Genomic DNA, 27,358 nt, shown 5'->3' on the forward strand with positions numbered 1-27,358 from the left:
TAAAGTACTATTATGATTATGAAAATGCATGTCCATTTTGCTACACTATATTCCATCTGCCACTTCTCTGTCCTCTCTCTCAACCTGTCCAAGTCCTTCTGCAGAGTCCCTGCTTTCGCTGCATTACCTGCCCCTCCACCCATTTTCATATCATCCGCAAACCTGGCCACAAAGCCTTCAATCCCCTCGTCCAAATCATTAATATATTCAAGGTCTAATGTTCCCTCACTTTCAGACACTTTCCTTGCTCGGTCTCCCATCAGGAACCTGGCACCACGGGGGTGAAGTCAATGATTCCACCCTGATCACCACTTAAGAGTATTTGAATACACAGCTCTGCCCACTAGACAACTTAACTAAAAGGCAAACGTTAATATTTATCACTAAAAATGCACAACTGCTTTTATAATAACTTTCTTGAGAGTCCACTGGAGACTTCTTTTTCACAAACTGAGTTGTCATCTTTTAAAGCAGGGAGATTCCTATTGATGTGATCTCCTACTTGTGAAGGGTGAACACCGCAACAGGATTAAACCTTTCAACTCCTCCAAAGTGCTCACCATCACAGCCAACTTTCTGCGTAGAGATTGCATGTTCTCCCTGTGACCATGCAAGTCCCTTCTGTTTCTTGCAGCTTCCTCCCACATCCTAAAGACATGCAGATGGGTAGGTTAATTGGCTATTGTAAATCACCACAAGTGTGAGGGTAGGTGGCAGAAACTGGGGAGGGGGGGGGGGGGGGGGGGCTGATGGGAATGTGGGGAGAGTAAAGTGGGATTAGTGTAGGATTATAAACCAGTACCGCACAAGAACAAGCTCTTCGACCCAAAATGACCATGATGCCAAGACTATCTCTTAATTACTTGTGTATAATTCATATCCCTCCATATCTTGCATATCCCGTTGCCTATCCAAAAATCTCTTAAATGCCACTATCATATCTGCCTCAACCATAAATGCTGGCAGTGCATTCCAGGCACTCACCACCCTCTGGGTCAAAAAGAGTTTCCACCCATCTCCTTTAAACTTTCCCCTTCTCACAAAGCTATGTCATTCCTCTATCCTAGGAAAGAAAAGTTGTGACTGTCTAAACTATCTATGCCTCTCTGACATCAGTTCTCCTTGTTGCCCTTACCTAACACAAACAGTGTTGAAAGATCCAATTGTCTGTCAGGATCTATGGCAAAGCAAACATTTGGCCACTGCTACAAAACAGAGCTTGAGGCTGGAGCAATCCACAGTTCTAGTCATACAGGATGTCTTGCAGGCACCCCTGAGAACTGAACATCTCAGGGACCCCATTGTCCAGTTTGCTGATCACCTTGTAAATGCTTTTTTTCCACGAAGGGTCCAAGTCTTTCCCGGATATGACAGCGTTGAAAAATTCTCGAAGTGTCACTTCCGCAACTTCCAGAAACTCCTTCGGGATCTGTGGAAAGAAAACAGAGTTGCAAAGGCAATCGATTAGGTGCAACAAACCCTGCAAGACAGCGGCCTCTCTCATGGCTGTGAGAAGTAACTTCATCCCTCTTGTTGGATTCTTCCCGGAATTGGGACCACTCAGTGAGCTTACCTGTATAGGAAAGAACTGCAGATGCTGGTTTGAATCGGGTAGACACAAAATGCTGGAGGAGTAACTCAGCAGGACAAGCAGCATCTCTGGAGAGAAGGAAAGAAGACCTTCTCACCAGAGATGCTGGTTGTCCCGCTGAGTTACTCCATCATTTTGTGTCTACCAGTGAGCTTACCTGGTCAGTACACAGTACTGTGGACTGTGTGGTCCCAAGTTTGATTCACAGTCTACACTCAGATACATGTTTTTGCAGTGACATGTAACTTACTTTCCACTTTCTGCAACTGAACTACTGCACAACAACATTGTGACTTTAGAAATTCCCGACCTGAAATGTCCTCTATCCATTCCCTTCACATATGCTGACTGGCCCCCTCTCCTGTGTTTACGTATTACTGGCTATGCTTTGTCCTGACCCTCCTCTCTTCCTGTTTTCTTACCCGTTCTATCGGCCTAAAGAGGATCCCGACCCGAAACATCACCTACCCATGTTCTGCAGTGTTACTGCCTGACCCGCTGAGTTCCTCCAGCATTTTGTGCCTTTCTTTGGTATAAACTAGCATCTGGATGTTCCTTATTAGTACATGCTGAATGACCTTCTGAGTTCTCCAGCACTTTGTGTTTTGCTCAAGATTCCAGCATCCACGGTATTGGGGGTTCAGTATTGATGTGGATAGAGAACTGGCTGGCAAACAGGAAGCAAAGAGTAGGAGTAAACGGGTCCTTTTCACAATGGCAGGCAGTGACTAGTGGGGTACCGCAAGGCTCAATGCTGGGACCCCAGCTATTTACAATATATAATGATTTGGACGAGGGAATTGAATGCAACATCTCCAAGTTTGCGGATGACACGAAGCTGGGGGGCAGTGTTAGCTGTGAGGAGGATGCTAGGAGGCTGCAAGGTGACTTGGATAGGCTGGGTAAGTGGGCAAATGCATGGCAGATGCAGTATAATGTGGATAAATGTGAGGTTATCCACTTTGGTGGCAAAAACAGGAAAGTAGACTATTATCTGAATGGTGGCCGATTAGGAAAAGGGGAGTTGCAACGAGACCTGGGTGTCATGGTACATCAGTCATTGAAAGTAGGCATGCAGGTGCAGCAGGCAGTGAAGAAAGCGAATGGTATGTTAGCATTCATAGCAAAAGGATTTGAGTATAGGAGCAGGGAGGTTCTACTGCAGATGTACAGGGTCTTGGTGAGACCACACCTGGAGTATTGCGTACAGTTTTGGTCTCCTAATCTGAGGAAAGACATTCTTGCCGTAGAGGGAGTACAGAGAAGGTTCACCAGACTGATTCCTGAGATGTCAGGACTTTCATATGAAGAAAGACTGGATAGACTCGGCTTGTACTCGCTAGAATTTAGAAGATTAAGGGGGGATCTTATAGAAACTTACAAAATTCTTCAGGGGTTGGACAGGCTAGATGCAGGAAGATTGTTCCCGATGTTGGGGAAGTCCAGAACAAGGGGTCACAGTTTGAGGATAAGGGGGAAATCTTTTAGGCCCGAGATGAGAAAAAAAATTTTGACACAGAGAGTGGTGAATCTGTGGAATTCTCTGCCACAGAAGGTAGTTGAGGCCAGTTCATTGGCTATATTTAAGAAGGAGTTAGATGTGGCCCTTGTGGCTAAAGGTATCAGGGGGTATGGAGAGAAGGCAGGTACGGGATACTGAGTTGGATGATCAGCCATGATCATATTGAATGGCGGTGCAGGCTCGAAGGGCCGAATGGCCTACTCCTGCACCTATTTTCTATGTTTCTATCTTCAATTTCTTGTGTCTTCACACCCATGCTCAGACCGGTTGGAACGCTTCTTCAGACTGGCGTTTCAGGTCAGGCTGTAGAAGGGTCCTGATCCAAAATATCACCTATCCCTTTTCTCTGGAGATGCTGCCTGACTCGCTGAGTTACTCCAGCACTTTGTGTCCTTTTCTGTAAATCAGCATCTGCAATTCCTTGTTTCTACCTTACAGGGTAGACAGGTTAGACTGGTCCCCAGATTAATATCTCATTCGAAAGATGGCACTCCCTACCCCCCTCAGGCCTGTACTGAAGTATACGATGCGATAGATGATACGATCAAACTTTATTTATCCCAGGAGAGAAATTAATCTGCCAATGGTCAGAAAAACACAAAATACATGAAACATGAAATTAAAGTGACGAGTGGAAAGGATTGGGGATGTGCAAAGATTGTGGTGAGGAGGGGGGGGGGGGGGGGGGGGGGGAACTGAAAGGGAGTCAGTCTGTCTACCCCACGAAAGAAGGGGGAGGAGTTGTACAGTTTAATAGCCACAGGGAAGAAGGATCTCCTCTGGCGTTCTGTCCTGCATCTTGGTGAAACTAGTCTGTTGCTGAAGGTGCTCCTTAGGTTGACCAGTGTGTCATGGGAGGGGTGAGCTGTATTGTCCGGGATGCTCCGCAGTTTGAGGAGCATCCTCCCCTCCAAGACCACCTGCCATCAATCCATCTCCGCCCCCAGGATGGAGCCAGCCTTCCTGATGAGGTTGTCGACCTTCTGATGAGGTTGTCATTGGCCTCCACAGCCTTCGCCCTGCTGCCAAAGCTCAAGTCTCTAGGATGGGACTCTTTCCATTTTCTCTTCTTGTAAATATTTTTTTTGTGTGGCTAATACACATTTTGGAGATCAATGTGTTGAATCTTCACTCTGTACACCACCCTCGCCACTGCTCCAACATGCATCATGCTGGATTTGTTTTAACACGTGCAGACAGTTTGCTGCAAAGGCCGTCGGTCCACCCTTTGCTCTTACAAAGCAGTGCCTGGGAATGGAATGTCTTAGATCGAGCTAAAGCAAACAGTCCTAATCTGTGCCTGCAATCTTCCCACTGTAAGAATGCACAGAGTCGTTTCTCAGCATCTGGTGCCAATCCTTATTTCAGACCCACTCAGGCATGCGGATCGGTTAATCCCGGGTTGTTTTAGTGTGATTGTGTTGCTTCCGATTCCCACACTTTGCCCGTTGACTGCATCGCGGCTAATTATCAGGAACGGACCTGACATCAGTGAGCTGGCTATCTGATGCAGCCCTGTCCCAGACAGCAGGGAAGACAGGAGGAGGGTGTGGGGGGGGGAGAGAGCAGGAGAGTGGGAATGGGAGACACAGGAGAAGGGGGTTGGGACAGGAGAGTGGGGATAGAAAGAGACAGGAGAGCGGGAATGGGACAGGAGAGTGGAAATAGGGAAAGGAGTGGGGATAGGAAGAGTGGGGGTGTGGAAGATGTGAGTGTGGATGGGGGGGGGGTTACAGGGATAGGGGAGCGGGGATGGGACAAGATAGTGGGAATAGGGAGAGACAGGAGTGTGGTGTGGGGGGGGGGGGGGGAGGAACGTGTGGGTTGGGGAGCGACATGAGAGTGGTGATATGGGGGATGGAGGGGATATGAGAATGTGTGTGGGTTGGGGAGACAGGAGGGATGGGAGACTGGTAGTGCACGGGACAGGAGGAGAATGGGGATAGAATGGAAAATGGGGATGGGTGGACAGGGGAGTGGGGTGGGACGACAAGAGACTACGGGTGGTAGGGCCAGAGAATGGGGGTCGGGAGGATCAGGAGGGTGGCGATGGGGGAGGAATGGAGATAGAGGAAAAGGAAAGTGAGGTAGGGGTGACGGGACTGGTGGTGGAGGGGACAAGAGTGTGGGCGGGGGCAACGAACGTGGGGGTGGAGGGGCCAGAGAATGGGAGTGGGGAGGAACAGAAGTGTGGCGGAGGGCGGGGGGGGGGGGGGGGGGGGGGGGGGGGACAGGATAGTGGGTTTGAGGAGGGACTAGAAAGTGGGGACAGGGATGGATCAGGGTTCAGTTTAGTTTATTGTCACGTGTACCGAGGTACAGTGAAAAGCTTTTTGTTGCGTGCTAACCAGTCAGCAGAAAGACAAAACAGGATTACAATCAATCCATTTACAGTGTATCAATCTACTTACAGCGTATGGGATAGTTGGTGTTAAGTGGGTGAGGGTTGGACTAATTCTGATACCTTTAGCCAGCAAAACATAAATATCCACATTAAGCTTCTTCACTGAGGGAGGCAAAGGGAACGTGCTCTTGGTGGCATTCTCCAGGTTTCAGATTTTTGGGCAGCCAGTTGCTGCCTAGTAATAGAGTTGCTGCCTTACTGCGTTTGCAACGCCGGAGACCCGGGTTCGATCCCGACTACGGGTGCTGTCTGTCCGGAGTTTGTACGTTCTCCCCGTGACCTGCGTGGGTTTTCTCAGAGATCTTCGCTTTCCTCCCACACTCCAAAGACGTACAGGTTTGCAGTTTAATTGGTTGTGTAAATTGTCACTAGTGTGCGTAGGATAGTGTTAAGTTGCGGGGATCGCCGGTCGGTGCAGACTAGGTGGGCCGAAGGGACTGTTTCTGCACTGCATCTCTAAACTAAACTAAATTCAAACTACCATTTTCTAACAAAATCCGCCCAAAATGATGTAATAAAAGTACAAGCAGTCCAAAAGTGAGTCACCAGGAATAACTCCCGGAATAAGAGGATGTTCATATCAAGAAAGGATGTATAATGGTTAGAACTGTTTTCTTTGGAGTTTAGAAGAATGAAGGGTGATCATACTGAAGCAAACACGATTCCAGGAGAGCGTGACAGTGTAGATGTTGTGATACATTCACTAGTGGGAGAATGAGGAGACATAGTTTAAAGATGAGGGTGTAACCATTTCAAACCAATGTATGCAGGAATTTATTCTCACAGAGTGTTGTGAACCTGTGGAATATTCTATCCCAGAGAGTTGAGGAGGATGGATCATTGGAAGTATTTGAAGTGGATGCAGATACACTTCTGAAAGATCGGGAGATGGAGGGCTTTGGGGATCTGGCACAGAACAGGAGTTGAGGCTTGGAGAAGATCAACCTGGATTGAATGGTGGGGTATTTCTCGGCTTGACGGGCTGGTGGTTTACTCCTGCTCCTATTATCAAGCATGAGGCAAATAACAAACATGCATTTAAAGATGTTTGACCAGCAATATGCGGGAGGACAGGATGATTACGTTGATAGGGTGAGATGAAGATTGGTGGTTTGGGCGGCAAGGTCATGTGAAGGTCAACACTGCATGCATCAGTGACCGATTTCTGTGCTACAACTTCAATGTCATGTGAGATATTGTTCTTATCCTCCTAACCATCCTTCGTCCATTGATTGCTGTGTTTCATTGGGGGTTCATTGGACAGTTTGATGAAGAGACTTGGGGCAACGGAGTGGGGTGATGGGATGGTGGCCTACAGTTTTTATACAAAGTAAAAATAAGCACTGCATGTTGAACGCAGATGTGAAAGACTGACCTGGAAGTCATTGGCCTTGTTGTAGTGCCCATTGAGAGCTCGGTAGAGATCAGAGTCCCTGGTCACCTTGAGGTCTTTGGCATTGGTCACACCATCATTCACAGCCTGTCGAGCAAACTTCTCCATCTGGATATAGTAAAACTCACGGAAGTTGCTGAACCATTTGATAAGCTGAGAGGTGATGCATCTGTTAAACTGGGGATGAAGCAAAGATAAAATCCATTGGATGTCAGACTTGGCTCTGCTCTGTAGCAGGATGCATCCTTTTTTAATTAAATGCGTATTACTGAAGTTTGGGGCGGCATAGTGTTACAGCGGTCGAGTTGTTTGCCTTACAGCACCAGAAACCCTGGTTCGATTCTGACGTGGGTGCTCTCTGAACAGAGTCTGTATGTTCTCCCTGTGATTGTGTGGGGTTTTTCCCCGGGTGAAACATAGAAACATAGAAACATAGAAAGTAGGTGCGAGAGTAGACCACCAGGTCCGTCGAGCCCGCACCGCCATTCGCTCATGGCTGAACACTAAACAGACACACTTACCCACAAACAGTAGACACAAGACACAGAACACAAGACACTACCCTCCCTTTTATACCGCTATCACCCCTCTCCACCCCAAGAACCGCGTGATCTCCTGGGGGAGGCAAAAAAACGGATAAAAACCCAGGTCCAATTCGGGAAAAAAAATCCGGGAAATTCCTCTCCGACCCCAATCCAGGCGATCGACACTAGTCCAGGAGATCACTCAGGTCTTACTATACTAACCATACCTAGGTCCATATCCCTGCCCTCTCCCCGTAGCCCCTTATCCCCTCGGCAGCTAAAAAACCATCTATTTTAGACTTAAATATATTTAACGTTTCTGCTTCCACTGCTCCCTGGGGCAGTGAATTCCATAAATTAACCACCCTCTTGGTGAAGAAGTTCTTCCTCATCTCAGTTTTAAAAGAGCCCCCCCTTATTCTGCAACTATGTCCCCTAGTTCTAGTTTCCCCGATCATTGGGAACATCCTCGGTGCATCCACCCGATCAAGGCCCCTCACGATCTTATATGTTTCAATGAGATCGCCTCTCATTCTCCTAAACTCCAAAGAGTAGAGTTCCAGCTTACTTAACCTTTCCTCATATGTCAATCCCCTCATTGCAGGAATTAATCTTGTAAACCTTCGCTGCACTGCCTCCAGGGCTAGTACATCCTTCCTTAAGTATGGACCCCAGAACTGTACACAGTATTCCAAATGTGGTCTCACTAATACTGTGTACAGCTGCAGCAAGACCTCCGTGTTTTTATACTCAATCCCCCTAGCAATAAAGGCCAAAACTCCATTGGCCTTCCTGATTGCTTGCTGCACCTGCATACTGACTTTTAGTGATTCATGTACCAATACCCCTAGATCCCTTTGCGTTGCATTACAACGCAGCTCCTCCTCATTTAGAAAATAACTTGCCCTATCATTTTTTTTCCCAAAGTGAATGACTTCACATTTATTAGTATTAAATTTCATCTGCCAAGTTGTTGCCCACTCACCTAGCTTATCTATATCCTTTTGCAGACTCTTCCTATCCTCCTCATCCCCTACTTTTCCTCCCATTTTTGTATCGTCCGCAAATTTTGATATATTACACTTGGTTCCCTCCTCCAAATCATTTATATAAATTGTGAACAACTGGGGTCCCAGCACCGACCCTTGCGGAACCCCGCTAGTTACCGGTTGCCATCCCGAGTACGAACCATTTATCCCCACTCTCTGCTTCCTATTTGTTAGCCAATCCTCTACCCATGCTAATATATTACCCCCAATCCCATAATTTTTTATTTTTAGCAATAGTCTCTTATGTGGCACCTTGTCAAAAGCCTTTTGGAAGTCCAAGTATACCACATCCACCGGTTCCCCTTTATCCACCCGGGTTGTTACTTCCTCAAAGAATTCGAGCAGATTCGTTAAACAGGATTTCCCCTTCACAAAACCATGCTGGTTCTGTCCGATGAAGTCATGTTTATCCAAGTGCCCCGTTAGTGTTTCTTTAATAATTGTCTCTAACATTTTACCCACCACCGATGTTAGACTAACCGGTCTATAGTTACCCGCCTTCTGTCTACTTCCTTTTTTAAATATAGGTGTTACATTGGCCATTTTCCAATCCACTGGGACCGTTCCTGCCTCCAGGGAGTTTTGGAAAATTATCACCAATGCATCCACAATCCCCACCGCTATCTCCCTCAAGACCCTTGGATGTAATCCATCAGGCCCAGGGGATTTATCCTCCTTCAGTCTCATTAAGAGTTTCTTTCAACATTCCACATTGTAGGTTAATTGGCTTCAATAAATTGTCACTAGGGTGTAGGATGGAATGAATGTAAGGGCGAGTGCCGGTGAGCAGGCCGACTGCGGGAGGGAGTGCACGGCCTCGACAGAGGAGTGGGCCACTGGAGGCTCTGCAGCAGCCTGGGGCTCGGCTGGACCGCACGCTGCTCCAAGAGGCCGAGCACGTGGACCGGACGCGGCCTACAGTGGCGGAGGACACCACGGCTATGCTTGGCTCAGCCTGGGCTGTGAACTTGATGAAATGGGGGTGCCGGCATTACATGCAAAATTAATTTTGCCATGTAATGTTTAATTGCATATGTGAGAATAAATAAATATCCATCACTTGAGAGTCTCCTCAGTAGAGGAAGGCTGGAGACTGCATCAGAGGAAGCAGCACAGTCCAAGGGCAAGCGATTAACAAGCTCGGCTCAACAAAAGATCTGCCCTACCCTTTCAAACCGATGTGAAACTTGAATTTAGCATGATTTTAGCTTCTTTGTCTAGATTTAAGTGGCAATCTCATACGCAAAGTTAGCTGCGTGGTTTAACTACATCCTTAACTAAATTTACCATAAGGTATTTCACTATAACTCTGCATCAATTTTACTGCTGTAAAAATAACTTTACGCTCTTTCTGCGAGATTTAAAAAATATACACTCACACCGTCATGTATAAAGTGGCCCTCTGCGCTATACTGCTTCTCATTAAATGTGGGTATTGCAGCCACTTACCAGCACTGGACAACAGCAAATGGAGGCTACTGAGCACAGAAATGAATGCTGTGGTCTGAGGTTTTCACAGCCACAAAATGGGAAGGCTCGTGAAATAAATAGTCAGTGGCCTGTGAATGTCCGAGCACTTAAGAATGAAATAGCACAACACTACTTTTTTTTATTTTAATCAAGGACGAGTCTCACCCCAGACACTCCCTCTTCTCCCCTCTCCCATCAGGCAAGAGGTACAGAAGTGTGAACGCACACACACCTCCTGATTCACGGACAGTTTCTTCCCAGCTGTAATCATGCAACTGAATCATCCTATCACCAACTAGAGAGCGGTCCTGAGCTACCATCCACCTCGTTGGAGACCCTTGGGCTATCTTTAATCAGACTTTACTGGATTTTATTTTGCACTAAATGTTAATCCCTTTATCCTGGATCTGTACACTAAGAACGACTCGATTGTAATCACATAGTCTTTTCACTGACTGGATAGCACACAACAAAAAGCAACTTCTACTGCTGCGCCACTGTTCCGCCTTAGAGTACAAAGTTTCTAAAGTACATCAGTATCTGTAAAATTCTTTGAGAATTTGAAAGGTTCTGAAATGCTTTAGAAATGAAAGACTTTTATTCTAATGTGGGTTTTGGTTGGGATGCAAATAAGACATTAAAAAAAAAAAATAGCTTTGGACACCTCAGGACACCCCAACTGCTTTAACTCAAGAAATAGGTTTTGAGGCAAAACAAAAATTGCTGGAAAATCTCAACAGGTCATGCAGCATCTGTGCGAAAGTGAAACTTTCCACAGTTTTAGGATTCCAATCCTTTCTCACAACTGGAAAAGAGAGAGATGCAATTTAATTTTCAGTAGGAGAGGACGCAGAGCTGGGATAGAATGAGAGGAACTGGCTTAATAAGACCATAAGGCAGTAAATCTTTCATCACAGATCTTGAGCATAAGAGCCAGAAAGCCATGATGCAATATTATAGGACTTTGGTTAGGCCACATTTGGAGTGTTGCAGTTCTGGTCGCCCCAGGAGAGTAAAGGATGCCAAACCTTAGGAGAAGGTGCAGAAGAGATTTATTGGAATGATGCCTGGATTAAGGGGTTTGACCAGATTTGGATTGGTTAATCTGGAACATCGGAGATATCCCAAAATCTTACCTATCCATGTTCTACAGTAACGCAGTGCGTTACTGAAGCACTTTTTGGGGGGTTTTTCCCATCGTATTTCCTACATTGTTGTACTCTTCATCTGCAGTTCCTTGTGTCTAAGATTGGCACTGTACAACTATTCGAGCATTACCCAGTTACAAATTATTGAGCATGAAGGGCAATGCTTGAGACTGCAAAAATTCTTGTTCATATTTCGAAAATACAGCCGTGGAAGTCTTCTCCTTGATATAAAGAAACAGTGAGGTAAAACAGCCATGACGGAATTGAGTCGGACACCCAGGATTAGTTTCCCATTGTACTCAAAGATTCTCTCACACACTGAATTGCAGGGATGACGAAAGGAAGTAGCTTAATGCATGACCTGGCATTGACCTTGCGAGTCGATGATGCAGAAAATTTGGGATCACTGCCAGGAGGTCGAGAAGGAAGAGATCAAGATCAAACATCGATGCATTTTCAATATTTAGCGAGGAATTTTGCGGGTTGTTCTCTTAGATCCACTGCAAACACTTGTGTATCCTCTCTTGCTAGGGATATCTCTCTCCTGCCACCAAGAAGTTAGTGAAATCTTATCTCATTTAGTTTGAGCCCATCCTTGCTGTTTTTGGCCTGTAGTGCAAGTGCTCCAGTGGAGATCTAATCCTCAATCTCCGTTCTTGCTTTACCTGGAGGTGGACCATCTTTTCAAAAGGGGTAAAAAGTTGCACAAAAGGAAGAGGGATCTAGTAATCAGCTGCATCATCAAAGGGAATAATGACCTTGGTTTTGTTGAGAGCGATCACGATGCCATAGACAGCGACCTTCAACAGCCAAAGACCTATATTTAAACTCTCTCCTTTGGGTTCTCCTTAAGCCTTCCTCTAACTGTGGCTTTAGGCTCGTGTGCCCACATTATATGATCGCCTTGAAGCACTAACTCCATCTTCTCATCCACAGGCACTCCTTGACCTCCTGGAAGGGCTTTGAGGACTGTAGTCATTCACAGGGACTGGAATGAAATGTACAGTAGTTCCGTGCAGTTTGAACCAAATCTCTTCACCTCCCAAGAGGCACCTTCATTCAGCCTGTGTCTTGTAGGTTATCACATCCACATGCTGGTGTTCCACGAACAGCTCAGCACGTGACATATCCGCACACACTCCTCAACACATGATCATTTAGTTCAGTGGTATAGCATGGAAACAGGCCCTTCGGCCCACCAGGTCCACACCGACCAATAATCACACTAGTTCTATGTTATCCTGCAAACTAGAGGGGCAATTTACAGATGCGATTTAACCTACAAACCCACGCGGTCAGAAAGAGAACATACAAACTCCGTACAGACAGAACCCTGCTCTCTGGCTCTGTAAGGCAGCAACTCTACCACTGCGCCACAATGCCACCCATTCTCTAAGACTCTGTCCCTCATCATATAAGTCTCCAACACACAAGTCTCTTTGAAATGTGCTGCATACTCCTCAGTTGTTGTTATTCGGAAACAGTGATAAAGTTGTTCTTCCTACCTTAACATCGGAGAAGTATGTTTTCAGTATGGTTGAGCTGGGGTATCGTGTATAGAAAAACATCAGCTTGGCTTTCTTCAGGTGATTAGGTGTTAATCCCTCCTGAATTGGAAGACTGGTTAAGGTCATTCAATCAAAGTAGTCAACCTCATACAGCGCAGAACCAGGCACTTCGCCCCATCTTGCCCATGCCAACCAAAAATAGTAGAACGGCTGAAGAGATATTGTTTCAAAGATCAGGACACATATGGAAACTCGGTTTCATGTTATTCTCATGCAATAGAGTCAAACCAGAAAACAACAACGTCAGGTACATTAGCATATGAATTTTTATTTAAAGTTTATTTAAACTTGGTTCTGTGTCAAATTTTGTTTCTTACTTGATTTGTCCTGTGATTTGTGATTCGTCTGAAAGTTTCAATGGGCTGTTCTTGCTTGATAAATATTAACTTCAACTTGATAAATATAAATATCGTATGCACTTATATTTTTTTTTACATATGGCTTTATGATGAGTGGCTTTATGAGTGTCATGCAGAGACTGCTACGTTACAAACTTTCAAAAATACTCAATTGACTTTAATGCACTTTGGGTTATCTTGAAAGGGATGTCAAAGGTTCCACATAAATGCTACCCTTTATTCCTTTGTTGTGTCTGTTGACTGCTTTTCGTTGCTAAGTATTGAATGCAGAGCCATGGGCAAACTCTCACACTTTCTCTCCCATCAACTTCACATTTTAATGACCACTTCCGTGGTTGCACACTGGAAGTTTTTAACTAATCTCAGACATATTAAGTAATCCTTACGAGGTATACGTGTGGGCCAGAGCACTTTAAGAAGCCACACATCTACCCTGCACAATTCAGAATTTAACCCACCTAAGGTTTGTAGCCCCTCTGCTACAAAGTGCGATTGAAATAATAATTTGAAAAGGCACACCTGTTAAATGAAGAAAAATGTAGCCACATATATTTTTACATTGCTTCTCTGCGATTGAGTGTGTAAGAGGATATTGGCAGCTGGGAGGTAGTGGATATTGCCTGCATTAGTATCAGAAACTCTTTGGAACAATAGTGGGCCTGGAGTACTAAGTGGCAATGAAAGGCTCACAACCACTCATATCTCCTTGTGAGCACCCGAGAACCTTCTTTAATATAGCAACACACTCCATTCAATTACAGATGCCCAATCCACTTTAATGAAATGATGTCTATTTACATATTAAGCAAACAAGAAAATAAAGGACTTTGCAAATCAGTTTGGGAATATAATTCACTTAATGGATTTCTGTTTTAAATTGTTCTTTTTTTTCCCCCACTTGAATGTCTCCTTGCTTTTGTTTGCAGTTTCAAAAAAAAAAAAACTTTGGGTGGGTACATACCAGGGTGCAGGAGTGTCAAGTTAAATGAAAAATATTTCCAAAGGACATTCTTCTTGCATGTAACATGTTGTTGGCCTGGCAGTATAGAATGTTATGCTGTCTTTACATTTAATTAGCTGGATCTGCTGTGAAGTCTTCAATTAGCCTTTAAGGTGACAGGGATAACATTTGAAGGAGATGTGCAGGGCGAGTTTTTATTTCACAGAGTGGTAAGTGCTTGAAATGCAAAGCCAGGAGTGGTGGTGGAGGCAGGTACGATAGTGGTGTTTAAGAAGCTCATGGATAGGCACATGGATATGCAGGCAATAGAGAGATATCGAATACGTGCAGGCGGACATTAGTTTAACTAGACATCATGCTTGACACAGACATTGTGGAAAGAGGGACCTATTCCTGTGATGTGTTGTTCCATGTTCTATGTTCTAAACAAGTAAGAGGACTAGAGATTGCTGAGAGAATGTTTCATGTGAAACATGAGGCGGCACAGCTGTAGAGTCACTGCCTTACAGCGTCAAAGACCAGGGTTCGATCCCAACTAAGGGTGCTGTCTATTCTCCCCATGACCTGCATGGGTTTTCTCTGGATGCTCCAGTTTCCTCCCATACTCCAAGATATACAGCTTTGTGATTTAATTTTCAGTAAAATTGTAAATTGTGTGTGTAGGATCGCTGGTCGGTTCGGACTCAGTTGGACGAGGGGCCATGTTTTCGCTCTGTACCTCTAAGACTAAAACAAAAAAGCTGAATTTGTTCCCATCTATTCCATGACCATCAAGCTGCCTGTTAGGGTTGTGGTATCTGAAAGGAATGAGAAAGCCAGTTTGTCACAATCCAGCCATTGGCCACATTACCAAATTAAAAATGAGTTTAAAAAAATCTTATCTGATGTTCCAGTACATCAGTGGGGAATAACTTCACTTGTCAGATATGCCAGCTATCAGACAAGATGTTAAACTGAGGCCCTGCCTGCTCGTTCAGACAGTTGGAAACATTATTTATTTAAAAAACTGACAAAGATTATCTTCGGTAACCTGGAGATTATTTATCCTTCATTTGTTAAAACTAAAAGAGAAAGATTTGCTTGTTATCAGATTGCTATTTGCAGGAGCATATTGTTAAAAAACCTGGTCATATATCCGAGAAACAAGGAACTGCAGACGCTGATTTACAAAAGGAAAAGCCCCCAAATGCTGGAGTAACTCAGCAGGTCAGGCAGCATCTCTGGAAATCACGGATAGACTTCATTCAGAAGTAAGATCACCTCTCCATGTTCTCCAAAGACACTGCCTGACCCACTGAGTTACTCCAGCACCATGACATTTTTCATCATATTTCCTACATTGTTTGTAAGTCACTGTAGGGCATTATGAAATGGATGACAAAAGTACTACAAAAATGAGTCTTCCTTTTCTGTTGGATAAGGATAACATGCTCTCAGGTTCAGGTATTTTCAGGGTCATTTTGACTGAATCGAGTCTTATGACCCAATGTAACCAGATTTTGTACTGAATTTTACCCGAGCACTGGACTAAAATGTTACTGCTTGCTGAAGTCTTTACTGTTAAAGAAGACCCGTCTCTAAGGGGGTCATTACTTCCACCTCTTTTGCAAAGGAGTTTTACAATTGATCTGTACACTTATAAGTAGCAGTGACACTAAATAAGTAGTGCCTGTTTTTTGTTTTTATTTGACATGACTACCAACTCCAGTTACATGACCAAACATTTGCAATAGAATTCTCCTCATTAAATTTGCATCTTTAAACAAATGAAAGATTTGCTTTCCAAAGTGTTCCCACAGGAAACTGCTTTAGGAAAATTGGCCTTTTGTTGATACAAAGAGTGAAGAAAACATTTAATTAGACAGAAGCAAACAGGTGCACAACTTCCCGTTTGTAAGAAGTGTTGAAAGTTCAGTTCAGGTTAGTTTATTGTCACGTGTACTGAGGTACAGTGAAAAGCTTTTTGTTGCGTGCCAACCAGTCAGCAGAATGACATACATGATTACATTCAATCCATTTACAGTGTACTGGTATCGTTTTATTTTGGGAAAAGATGTTTTCTTTTTAACCTCTCAAACTCTCCTGGCAATGACTTCAAAAGCTGGTGGGTAAGAGAAGGTCCTGGAGGTGCATCCTGGATGGGCTCTTTTGGCTCCTTTGTGATTTCTGCCAGGTTGAGTTGACCTCACAAGGTAAGCTGACTGTTCCCACATATGAGTTGAGAGAAGGGTCAGACATGGGAACATCAATCTGGGAGTGTGTGGAGAGTTGAGGTTCTGAGGGAGTCATGGACTGGAGGATGAACAGGCAGAGGAGGAAAGTTTCTGTTGGGGTTCAACAATGCTACCCACGGTCATTCACGTTGAGACAAACTACATTCCCCCACTGGATTAGGATTGACCGACCAGATCAGAAATGGTCACGTCTTCCATTTGAGTCAGGCCAATCCCAATCTATGACAGACACAAAAGGCTGGAGTAACTCAGGCAGCATCTCTGGAGAAAAGGAATAGGTGACGTTTCGGGTTGAGACCCTTCTTCTGACTGAGAGTCAGGGGAAGGGGGAACGAGAGATATAGACGGTAGAAATGAATGGAAGATACGCAAAAAAGCAATGGTAATCAAAGAAAAATCACAGACGGTCGACCCGAAATGTCACCCATTCCTTCTCTCGCTGAGTTACTCCAGCATTTTCAGTCTATCTTCGATAATCAAGGAAATGTACAGCACACAATAGGTCTAAGACTATAACCCTCATCTCTCCCTGAAATGTTAGCTTCTTAAATTTATCAGTTGTGTTTTGTTTTTTTTAAACTGATTCATGTGATGCAAATGCTGTGTCCTCTGGATTTCGTAACATAGCCACAATGCTTCCGTCCCTCTAGCCTAATATCTGCTCATTTGATTTAATGTTAACTTTATCTGATTAAGCTTCTCAGTATGTTTTACATTTTCAAAATGTGTTCAATTAATGCAAGCAGTGGTATGATTCAGTTTTGTGGTGGAAGCTTCAATGCAAGATGCTGCATAAAAATCTGGTTGTGGCAGCCGAGCGACTTTGGTCTCAAACCGTCGTTCATCGAGCTCGCATAGACCTGGCGTGATAATAGACAATAGGTGCAAGAGTAGGCCATTCGCCACTTCGAGCCTGCACCGCCATTCAATGTGAACATGGCTGATCATCCCCAATCAGTACCCCGTTCCTGCCTTCTCCCAATATCCCCTGACTCTGCAATCTTTAAGAGCCCTATCTAGCTCTCCCTTGAAAGTATCCAGAGAACCTGCCTCCACCGCCCTCTGAGGCAGATAATTCCACACTCACAACTCTCTGTGAGAAAAAGTTTCCTCATCTCCATTCTAATTGGCTTACCCCTTATTCTTAAACAGTGTTCCCTGGTTCTGGACTCCCAACATCGGGAACATGTTTACTGCCTCTAGCTTGTCCAAACCCTTAATAATCTTATATGTTTCAATAAGATACCCTCTCATCCTTCTAAACTCCAGAGTGTACAAGCCCAGCTGCTCCATTCTCTCAGCATATGACAGTCCCGCCATCCAGTGATCTGGCCTGACCAATCAACGTTGACCTAGGTGAACATGAGGGGGTGCAACAGATGACGGGGCTAGTCTTCACTTCACAGTCAACACGTTAACACACACACCTTGTCCTTTTGTACTAATTGTTGAGCTGTATCGTTTAAATATTATATTTTTTATACAACCCGTGAACCTCTTCAGTGGTGACGGCAACGATCCAAAACGGCCTCTTTTGGATTTCATCATACCTGGAGGAGACAACCCAGATCAGCAGGACGCGGTTTCACTCAAACTGCCCAATTTCTGGACATCACAACCCCAAGTGTGGTTTGAACAGGCCGAAGCCCAATTCCACATCCGCCAGATAACTGCCAACGTCACCAAGTACTACTACGTGGTCAGTGCGCTGGACTGAGAAACGCTGGGCGCCTCATCGATTACCTTTGCCAGCCACCAGCAAGTACAAAGGGATCAAGACGCTCCTCAAGGACACATTCGGTCTCAGCTGCCGCAACAGTGCGGCAAAACTCCTGCACATCGATGGACTAGGAGACCTCAAACTGTCCGTGCTCATGAACGAAATGTTCGCTCTGATGGATGGACACAAGACCTCCTTTTTGAACAGGGCAAGCGCAGGTAAGTCGGACTAGGGTGGCTGGGACATTGTTGGCCGGTGTGTGCAAGTTGGGCCGAAGAGCCTGTTTCCACACTGTATTACTCTATGTCTATGCCTCTCTATGGACAGGTCTTCCTCAAGCAGATGCTAGAGGACATCCGCCTGCTCCTCGCGGATGATGATTTCACCGACCCCCGGCGGCTGGCAGCCCGTGTGGACGTGCTGTGGCAGGCCAAACAACAGGGTGGAGCCACCATCAATCGGGTGGCGGCTGCGCCTCGGCAGGTCATTCGGGCGGTCCCAGCCTCCACGGAAGGAGCGGCAGTGACATCGGCCACGAACGGCGCCAGCAAGGAGAAGTGGTGCTGCTACCACCAAAGGTGGGGCTCCGAGGCCCGCCGATGCCGACCACCCAACACGCATTCGGGAAACACTTCAGCCGGCCATCAGTAGTGGCAACTGCGGCCGGCCAAAAACATTAACTCCTCTACACCTGGAATCGTCATTGACACAGGAGCGAAGGTCAGTGTTTTGCCCCCCCCCGTTCTGGAAAGATGGGGCCTCCCCCGACCACGGCCAACAGCAGCAACATCAGAACATACGGTGTCTGCACGATCCCACCCAACTTCAACTCCTGTCGCTTCAAGTGGACCTTTACCATCGCCGATGTCTCACAACCGCTGCTGGACGCCGATTTCCTCTGGGCGCCCATGGTTGACGTGAAAGGACAACGTCTCGTTAATTCTGAGACGTTCGAGTCGATCGCCTTGCGCCACGCCAAATTGACTGCACCCCACCTCAGGTCAGTGACCTTCTCCGACAACCAGTACGCCAGGATCTTGGCCGATTTCATTGCCATCATAACTCCCCAGTTCACAATGGCCAGCCCCAAGCATAGGGTGAAGCACCATAACCCACCACCGGACCGATACTCCATGCACACGCACACAGGCTGCCCCCCGACAAGCTCCAACTGGGCAAAGTCGAGCTCCGCAAGATGGGGGAAATGGGCTTTGCATGGTCCCCAAAGTGTCTGGGGGCTGCAGATCCTGTGAGGACTACCGCCATCTCAACAAGGTCACAACAGCCAACCAGTACCCTGTCCCTCACATCCAAGACTTCATGGCAAACCTGGACGGTAACAAGATATTTTCCAAGATCGACCTGGTACGCGGCTACCATCAGTTTCCGGTCCACCCAGACGACATCGCCAAGACGGCCCTCATCACCCCGTTCGGGCTCTTTGAGTTCCTGTGCATGCCTTTCGGCCTCAAGAACTCCGCCCAAGCTTTCCAACGGCTCATGGACACGGTGGGCCGCAGGCTGGACTTCGTGTTCATCTCATTATTTTTTATTTTACTAGTCATGTAGCTCGACCTGGACTGTGCACATTGGTCCAAGAAAGAACAGAGTCAGCCAGATCATATCACTTAAATCTAATACCCAAGGTAACATTTATTTAGCCAATACACTGATTCAGTTGCAGGAAAAAGGTGAATTTCAGCTTAAAAAAAAAATAAATACACACATTTGGTAAATTTAGCCGAGAGATTCAGCAAGGAAACAGGCCCTTTGGCCCACCGAGTCTGCACTGATCAGTGATAGCATTATTCTACACACACTAGGGACAATTTACATTTAAAACCAAGCCAATTAACCTAGATACCTATACGTCTTTGGAGTGTGGGAGGAAACCGAAGATCTCGGAAAAAAACACACGCAGTTACGGGGAGAACGTGCAAACTCGGTACCGACAACACTCGTAGTCGGGATCGAACCCGGATCTCTGGTACTGCAAGGCAGCAACTCTACCGCTGTGCCAACGTGCCACCCATGTTAATGGTGGCTTGTTGTGTAGTAGTTCGTGATGCAACAAAACTATACAATCAGTAGTGCTGAACGTTCGGTATCATTGCCCAAGCCTTGGGGGTTGGGAAGCAAGTAGATTAGCAAGCAAATGGAATTTCTTAGTCGTGTTGGAGGCGCAAGATGGCACCAGAGGATGTGGCTCTTTGCATGCTGGTCCCAGAGGAGGATCTACTATTATCTAATGCAATCACCCCACTCTTTTAAATCTCTTTTCAACTTGTAAATTATTATTTCTAGCTATTCTAACAATATTCTCTTTACAGAAACTTGAAAGAGCATACCACCAGACTTAGGAATAGCTGCTTCCCCTCTGTTATCAAGCTCCTGAACGGTCCCTCTATGACTGGGGTTCCCAACCTTTTCATCCCGTTTACCCCTGACAACTTTAATAGCACATAACAAAGTTATTTCACTTATTTATGAACAACTAATGATGAACAGATACTGGTATACCAGAACCAAACACAGTCGTTCAATGAGAATAAATACGTACAAATCCAGAATCAACAAATTTACCCCCTGGGTCAGCGAAATTTACCCCCTGTGGGTAAATTTACCCCAGGTTGGGAACCCTTGCTCTATAAGCTAGGGTGCAGTCCCCATCTTCCAATCTACCTCAATGCGGATGTTCAACCTTTTCTCTGGAACTGTTACACTACAATGCAGAGAACTAAATTCTACACCTATTTTTCTTGGTGCTCTACTTCTTGTACTTGGCTTGATTGTATTCATGTCTAGTAATATCTGATTTAATAGTAAGATTAAACGAGAACTTACCAGTTTGAAGTTTGATCTGTATTTTATGAGGAGTTACGATGAGGGATTACGTGAAGAACCCCGCCAGGACGCATGCGTGTCATTCTTCAAAGCAGCGGTGTGAAATCACAGATAACTGTAATGACTAAACATAGTAAGATTAGAGAAGAGATACCAGTTAAGTATATGATCAGGGTGGGAGCGGAGGGCACGTAATCCCTCATCGTAACTCCTCATAAAATACAGATCAAACTTCAAACTGGTAAGTTCTCGTTTAATCTTACTATTTTACTTCGGAGTCACGTGAGTGACTACGTGAAGATTTTAAAGCTGTGATTTCATGCCGTGGAAACGAGTCCATGCATCACGTCTGCCTTGACTGTGGGAGGAATTGTGTTAACATAATTTGGACATGAATTCGACATTGAAATCATAAAAATTTTTAACACAAATTTATAACCCCTTTTTATGGGTTTAAATTAATTTACAGAACTTAAATTGTTTCTGCAAATGTTCCAGGTTTCATTACTGGTTTATTATAAAATAATTGGAATGTTTTCCCCTCCAGACCATCCTGCTGCCTTGAGGATTTGGTCCATTGGTACATCCAACTGTATCGCTGCCAATGTAGCTGCAGCCCTGGTGGAAAGAGATTTTTAAAAATTAGTATCCACCCCAGCCTGTGTTAGCACCTGTTTCAGCCATCTTGAGATGGTCTGGACCGCCACTCTTGGTGTGGTTGCTAGTGGCTGACCAAAATGTGCCTTTTCATTGCCTCTTAGGATATTATTTTTCTCCATGTATAACGACAGATGTCTTATTATACACAGACGGTCATCTGTTGGGTATTACCTAATTGTATATTGAGGCCTGCTGATCCCTTTTCTGTTCTGCTTACTATCTCATAAATATGAAACGTAATATTTTCTGTTGAGGAAGTCATGTTGTCCAGTCTAGTTTTTGCAGTGACTGTATCCTCTGTGCCGTGACCAATACCATTAGCATGACTGTTTTAATGTCAGTCTGTGTAGGGACAGAACTGTTGCTGGAGACCAATTCCTGAGCATCTTCAGGATTATTCTCACATTCCCATATTTGGGAGTATCTGGTTCCCCTCATAGGTTTTGTACCAGTGGGTGAGTCCCAACAGTGTAATGGTCTGTCCCCTGCCATAGGTAAGTCGATAGGGCACTTCTGGCGCAGTTGATGGCACTGTAACTGAGCCCCTCATCATAGTGGAGGCCTGCCAGATATTCCAGAACAGACGGGATGTTCATGTCTTTGATACCATGTTTGATACCACTGGGGACCATGGTTGTGTAGGCCAATCGGGTACTACCAATACCAGATGCAGAGTCTTGTTGTATTTCCTTAATACCCGACTGATGAGGCAGGAAAGGAGGGAATGCGTAATAAACAATCCCCCCCCCCCCCCAATGCAGCGAAAATGCATCTGTCGCCGCTGCCCCAGGGTCTGGTTCCCATGTAACATAATTTGATAACTGGTGGTTAAGTCTGGATGCGAATAAATCGATATCTGGTGTTCCATATTTTGCTGTGATATCAGCAGTACTATTTTATTCAACATCCATTCGGTGTTTTCATTAAATTTGCGTGACCTGGTGTCTGCCACTGAATTTAGTCTTCCTGGTAGGTAAGTGGCTGATATCCAAATATCTCTCTGGATACACCATTGCCAATTTGTATAGCCAGATTGTCACATAATGTCAATTTGTTTCCACCCTGTGGTTAATGTATGCTACCACGGTGGTATGGTATTGGTGGCTCCGCACCCAAGTGCACTGGCATCAGTTTGTAGTACCATGGAAGGGTTACTGACAATGATTGGATTGGAACAAGGCCAGATGTTATCTATCCACCATTTTAAGTTCCATTTTAGCTTGATTGGTAGTTTCACAGATCTGTCAAAGTGACCTGCATAATTTAGAGTGCTCGTATTTTGCTCTCTGTATGTTTTGGTAATGTAGAGGTCCAAATTGAGTGGCTGGAAAGGCAGCCATCATTATGCCAATTACTTTAGCTACCAATCTGATGGATGGTTTGCTGATGTCAGTGAGGTTATTGCAAGCCTCTATTAAATCTCTAGCCTTTCCCTTAGGCAGAGTCACCGACATGTGAACTGAGTCAATGGTGAAACCCCAGGTAGTCCATAGTAGTGGAAGGCGTTAGTTTAGATTTAACTGGATGAAAAATGAATCCCAGTTTTCCAAATAACTTTTTTGTGGCTGTTACAGGTTGTTTGGCCAATTCCAAAGTTTTGCCCATAATGAGTATGTCATCTAAATATGCCATGACCATGTGTGTACGTTTCCGTATAAACGCTAGGGCTGGTTTCAAATTTTTTGTGAACAGCCTGGCCTGATGATAACCCATTTGGCAGTGCTTTATACTGTCAGAGTTGTGCCATCCAGTTGAATTTTAAGTAACATCTGTGGTCACCTCGTATAGGCACTGAGTAGTAAGCATCTTTTAAATCGATGCTGGCCATTGAAGTAACCTTTGGAAATTAATTGTTAAGCAGTAACAAAGGTATCTATTTTGTCAGATCTATGATGATGCGATGACCATCATCTTTTTTGTTTTTGATAAATATATTGGACACGAATTCTAATGGTTCGTGTTGAGTTTTCTCAATTACACCTTTTATGTGAAGTTGCTTCAGTTCAGCTTGCGCTTTTGATTTTCCTTTATCAGAAGGCACGAACATTCAGTTCAGTATATGTTGAACTGGAGGGCTGTACTTGTGTATAAACTCTGTTGTATATCCCTGGATACTGCTTAAGATGTAAGTATCGGTTGTTATCATGCTCCATGCATTCAGAAAAGAGTATAATCTCCACCCAATCTCCGTTCCCACTGTATATTGTAGGGAACCAGACCCACCTACCTCCATAGTTACCAGTGGCAGGTTTACTTTTTGTAGGTTCTTCGCTGCTGTTGTAGCACTGGGGTCTGGATTTTCGGTTTGGTTGGCGTTGGAGGTCCCCGCATCTTCCAAGAAGGCCGGTCTGGGCCATGGCCTAAAAAGACTCATGTTTTGGGTACCGGTCCTTCGAGCTTTCACCAGTTCTGCTGGTGGGTGCGTGGGGGTGCTGTCGTTAGCCGTAGTGGGTTCCAGTAGGTTCTCTTGTTCCTGCACCCCCTGCACACTTGTCTTTTCTTCTGCGGACCCCTCTTCCAGGTCAGCCCAGAACTGACCTGCAGTGCTCCCCTCTGATGAGGTAGAAGCACTGTGCAGCCCTTCAAGAGGTACTGCTGTGGGTTTATCATAGGGCCCACAGTGACCCGACTCCATCTCCCGGAGTCTGTCATGTTGGAGCAAAGCTCCATACACCGCTTCTTCCGGCTCCAGCGCTCTCGGGCGGGCGCTGGCCGCCCGCGGTTGTTCAAAGTCGGACTCCTCCGAGTCCACGACCTTGTTTGTTTTGTGTCTAGCCTTTCCGCCCGGCCGCGTGGATCTGGCCGGTGTGGAGGCGACATCGGGCACAGCTGATCCCACTACGGGTGATCCAAGTGCCGCTGGCTGCTGCTGGCTGCCTGCTGCTCCACGGTCCTCCTTCTCCAGCTTTGTCCTTACTGTCCTTCCGTGGAGTGGATATGGCCGGTGTGGAGGACATCTGGCACAGCTGATCCCATCTAGCCCACCAGCTTTGTCGCAGCCCGTTGGTTTCTGCACCTGCAATCAGCATGGTAAATACAAAAAAGACCGCAGCTCTTACCTGCAGGTCCAGGTTAAAATCATTGCTACGGGTGAACGTCATTCCACCCCGTCTGCTGCCGTTATTGACTTGTCAAAAGTCAACGGCCCCATTTGAATAGTCTCCCGCCCGGCCGTGGTGTTCTGGCCGGCGCGGGACCAAAAGTCGGCACAGCTGTTCCCATTACGGGAGATTAACGTGCCTTTGGTTGCTGCTGCCGGCTGCCCGCGACTCCACGGTCTTCCCCAGCCAGCTTCACTAGCAGCATTTGTGGACACCACTTTGTCCAGCTTCCCCTCCTGTGAAAAAACTCAGCGCGGGGAAACATTCGTTTTTTGCTTCCCTCTCCCGCCCGGCCGGGCCCGGTGCGGGAGCGAGTCGGGAACGAAAGTCGGGCACAGCTGTTCCCATTACGGACTCCGCAGTTCTCCCCCGCCAGCTTTCCCGCAGCCTTCATGGATCCGGTCCATGTTTCCACCTAAAAGGTGAGTGGAAGGAACGCAGAGTCTTCTTACCTGCTGTTCCCGACTTTCAAATTCTGGAACGCAGTCTCCTTACCTGCTGTTCCTGGTTTTCAAATTTTGCCGCTAGGGGAACGTTGTTCCCCCTTGCTGTGACTTGTTGCAATGCGTGTAGCGATATGACACGCATGCGTCCTGGCGGGGTTCTTCACGTAGTCACTCACGTGACTCCGAAGTAAAATTGCATAGCACGCAAACAAAAGCTTTTCACAGTACCTCATTACACACGTAAATAATAAACCTACACCCAAGAATATGCAGAGTGAAATTCCAACGGTGTCGAACACATGGAAAGTGTTTGTAGCATTCTGTAAGATTTTAAAAGGATGGATACAAAAAGCTGGAATAATTCAGCGGATCAGGTAACATCTCTGCAGAAAAGGAATCTGTGATGTTTTGGGTTGAGACATGTCTTCGACCCAAAACGCCACCTATTCCTTTTCTCCAGAGATGCTGCCTGACCCGTTGAGTTGCTCCAACATTTTGTGTCTATCTTCAGTGTAAACCAGCATCTGCAGTTCCTTCCTACACATTTAGAAAGGATACGTTAGCTGAGGAGTAAGACGTGACCTCCACCATGGATTGCAGCTCCCCACATTCTGACTTGATGTGAGAAAGATCGAGGTTCTCTGCTGGTTCTTGTTGAAAGCTTGGGTACAACTTATGCGCTACATGATGCGAGGTAACTTTTGACCTTAGTTTGACAGCGTCCCATGAAAGACACATTGGCTTAAAAGCAACAGTGTCCTTCGCAGTTATGGCGAGGGTACGTCCCATGTCATTCTGCATGTTGTACCTCAAAATGGGCTTGGGCAATTCAGTTAGAGACATCTGGGAATCCAGAACTAGTGTTAAAGGTGGCTTGTCGTGAGGCATTTGACAGGTCTGTTTAATAATCGGACCGACAAGACTCGGCTGGCTTTGAGGTGACTTTCTCACCACCAATGGTATTGCTTCCGTCTGATCGTAAACTTTGAAGGGACAAGTGTTGAGACAGTTGTCAAAATACTTGTGCATCATCACTGGATCTGGGGGGCACTGAAACTCATGACTCGTGGTTTTCAGGTTTGTGTTCTGATATTGTGTGATATTCTTGAGCCTGGTGGTTGGCAGGCTTTGAAGTGCCTGCGAAGAAGCGGTGGAAGGTTTGACAGAGAACAACTGTACCGCTGAGTCAACAATGTGAGCCATTGCATTGGTTAGTTCATACTTTAAAGATTCAGCCAGATATCCACCCTCCACTAAAGAGAAACCAAAATGGTTACAATGCTTGAATTTTTGGTCCAGATTATGATGTTTATTTGCTTCTTTTCCCATTTTCGGTTCTTCCTCGTGGTTAATTGTCTGAACATAGTCCCCATAGAGACCTTGGTCCACATCGGAGACGTCACCATGATACCTTTCTGAAGGGTTTCCTACATTCTCAACGCCACCCAAATGGAAAGTGGAGTCAGAAGCATCGTCTTGGTCCTCATGCTCCGATTCACCATCATCATACACTTGGAAAAACTTTTCCTGAAGTTCAAGGAGCTTTCCCTGCATTTCCTGGAGTTGCTGCTTCAGTCTATGGCATTCTTCTCTTCTGAGCTGCTTCAGGGATGATGCTAGCCTGGGACTCTTCCTGGGATTCTCCTCCCGCTGTTGCTGCTGCTGTGGAAGTCTCTGCTTCCGCTTATTCTCTTTGTACAGGCTCATCAAACTCTCTCGCCCATGACCACTCTCCCTCTCCACCTCACTGTTGGGAAGGTTGGCATTTGGAGAACTGTTCATCCCTCGGATGATGTTCTCTACTCTTGCCCTCTTTGCTCGCAGGTGTTCACTAAACAATCGATCCCCTTCACCCGTGTTCACAGGGTGATGCTGACTGAGAGGCGAGCTGAGATCCTGCCCACCGTCTTCAGAGAAGTTGGTGTTTCTCTCCTGCTGAAGGGAGTCAGCATTGGAATGGGAGAGATTCCTCGCTGAGAAGGTTACCTCTTGATCTGCTGTATTCCTCTTCTTCGAAGCTTTCTCCAGGAACTGTGAAATAATGGCCCTGCTGTGATAAGATGGCACCGGGTCTTGAAAGAAATTCTTTTTCAGGTGTGTTTGAAGCTGGTTTATTTTATTTCCTTCTCTGTAGCAGTTGTTGGGATTGGCCGCATCTTGTTCAGGCACGCTGAGGTTCATTGCATAGGCTGAGGGTTCAGCACCTTGCCTGGAGACACAATGATTAAAGGGAGTTCCGACTTGCGAGTTGAAGCTTCTTTGTTCTGATTTCAAGGACAGGAGAGACGAACTACGGTATTCAGGCATTGCCATGAACTTGACAACTGTTGACACACCCTTCCAAAGTCAGGAAGAAGAAAACCA

General features: G+C 45.7%; 1 protein-coding gene across 1 annotated transcript; it reads right to left on the reverse strand.

The window, feature by feature from the left end:
- Positions 1-1,007: 1,007 nt before the first annotated feature.
- On the reverse strand, positions 1,008-27,358 carry prox2 (prospero homeobox 2). Its single transcript, XM_033027658.1, has 4 exons — positions 25,553-27,358; positions 12,607-12,708; positions 6,893-7,087; positions 1,008-1,429 (listed from the first exon to the last, which is right to left on the reverse strand). Exons 1-4 carry the CDS (start codon positions 27,305-27,307, stop codon positions 1,244-1,246), a joined length of 2,238 nt encoding a protein of 745 aa, XP_032883549.1. The 5' UTR covers positions 27,308-27,358; the 3' UTR covers positions 1,008-1,243.

This window comes from Amblyraja radiata, chromosome 9 (genome assembly GCF_010909765.2).
Source record: "Amblyraja radiata isolate CabotCenter1 chromosome 9, sAmbRad1.1.pri, whole genome shotgun sequence".
NCBI classification, from domain to species: domain Eukaryota; kingdom Metazoa; phylum Chordata; class Chondrichthyes; order Rajiformes; family Rajidae; genus Amblyraja; species Amblyraja radiata.

Excerpts from the sequence above, each read along its gene's own strand:
- prox2 (XM_033027658.1), bottom strand. The coding sequence starts at position 27,307 with ATGGCAATGCCTGAATACCGTAGTTCGTCTCTCCTGTCCTTGAAATCA. Across the intron at positions 12,709-25,552 it reads CGTCTTACTCCTCAGCTAAC|GAGGGATTAACACCTAATCA; the intron begins GTATCCTTTCTA and ends CTTCCAATTCAG. Across the intron at positions 1,430-6,892 it reads ACAAGGCCAATGACTTCCAG|ATCCCGAAGGAGTTTCTGGA; the intron begins GTCAGTCTTTCA and ends TTCTTTCCACAG.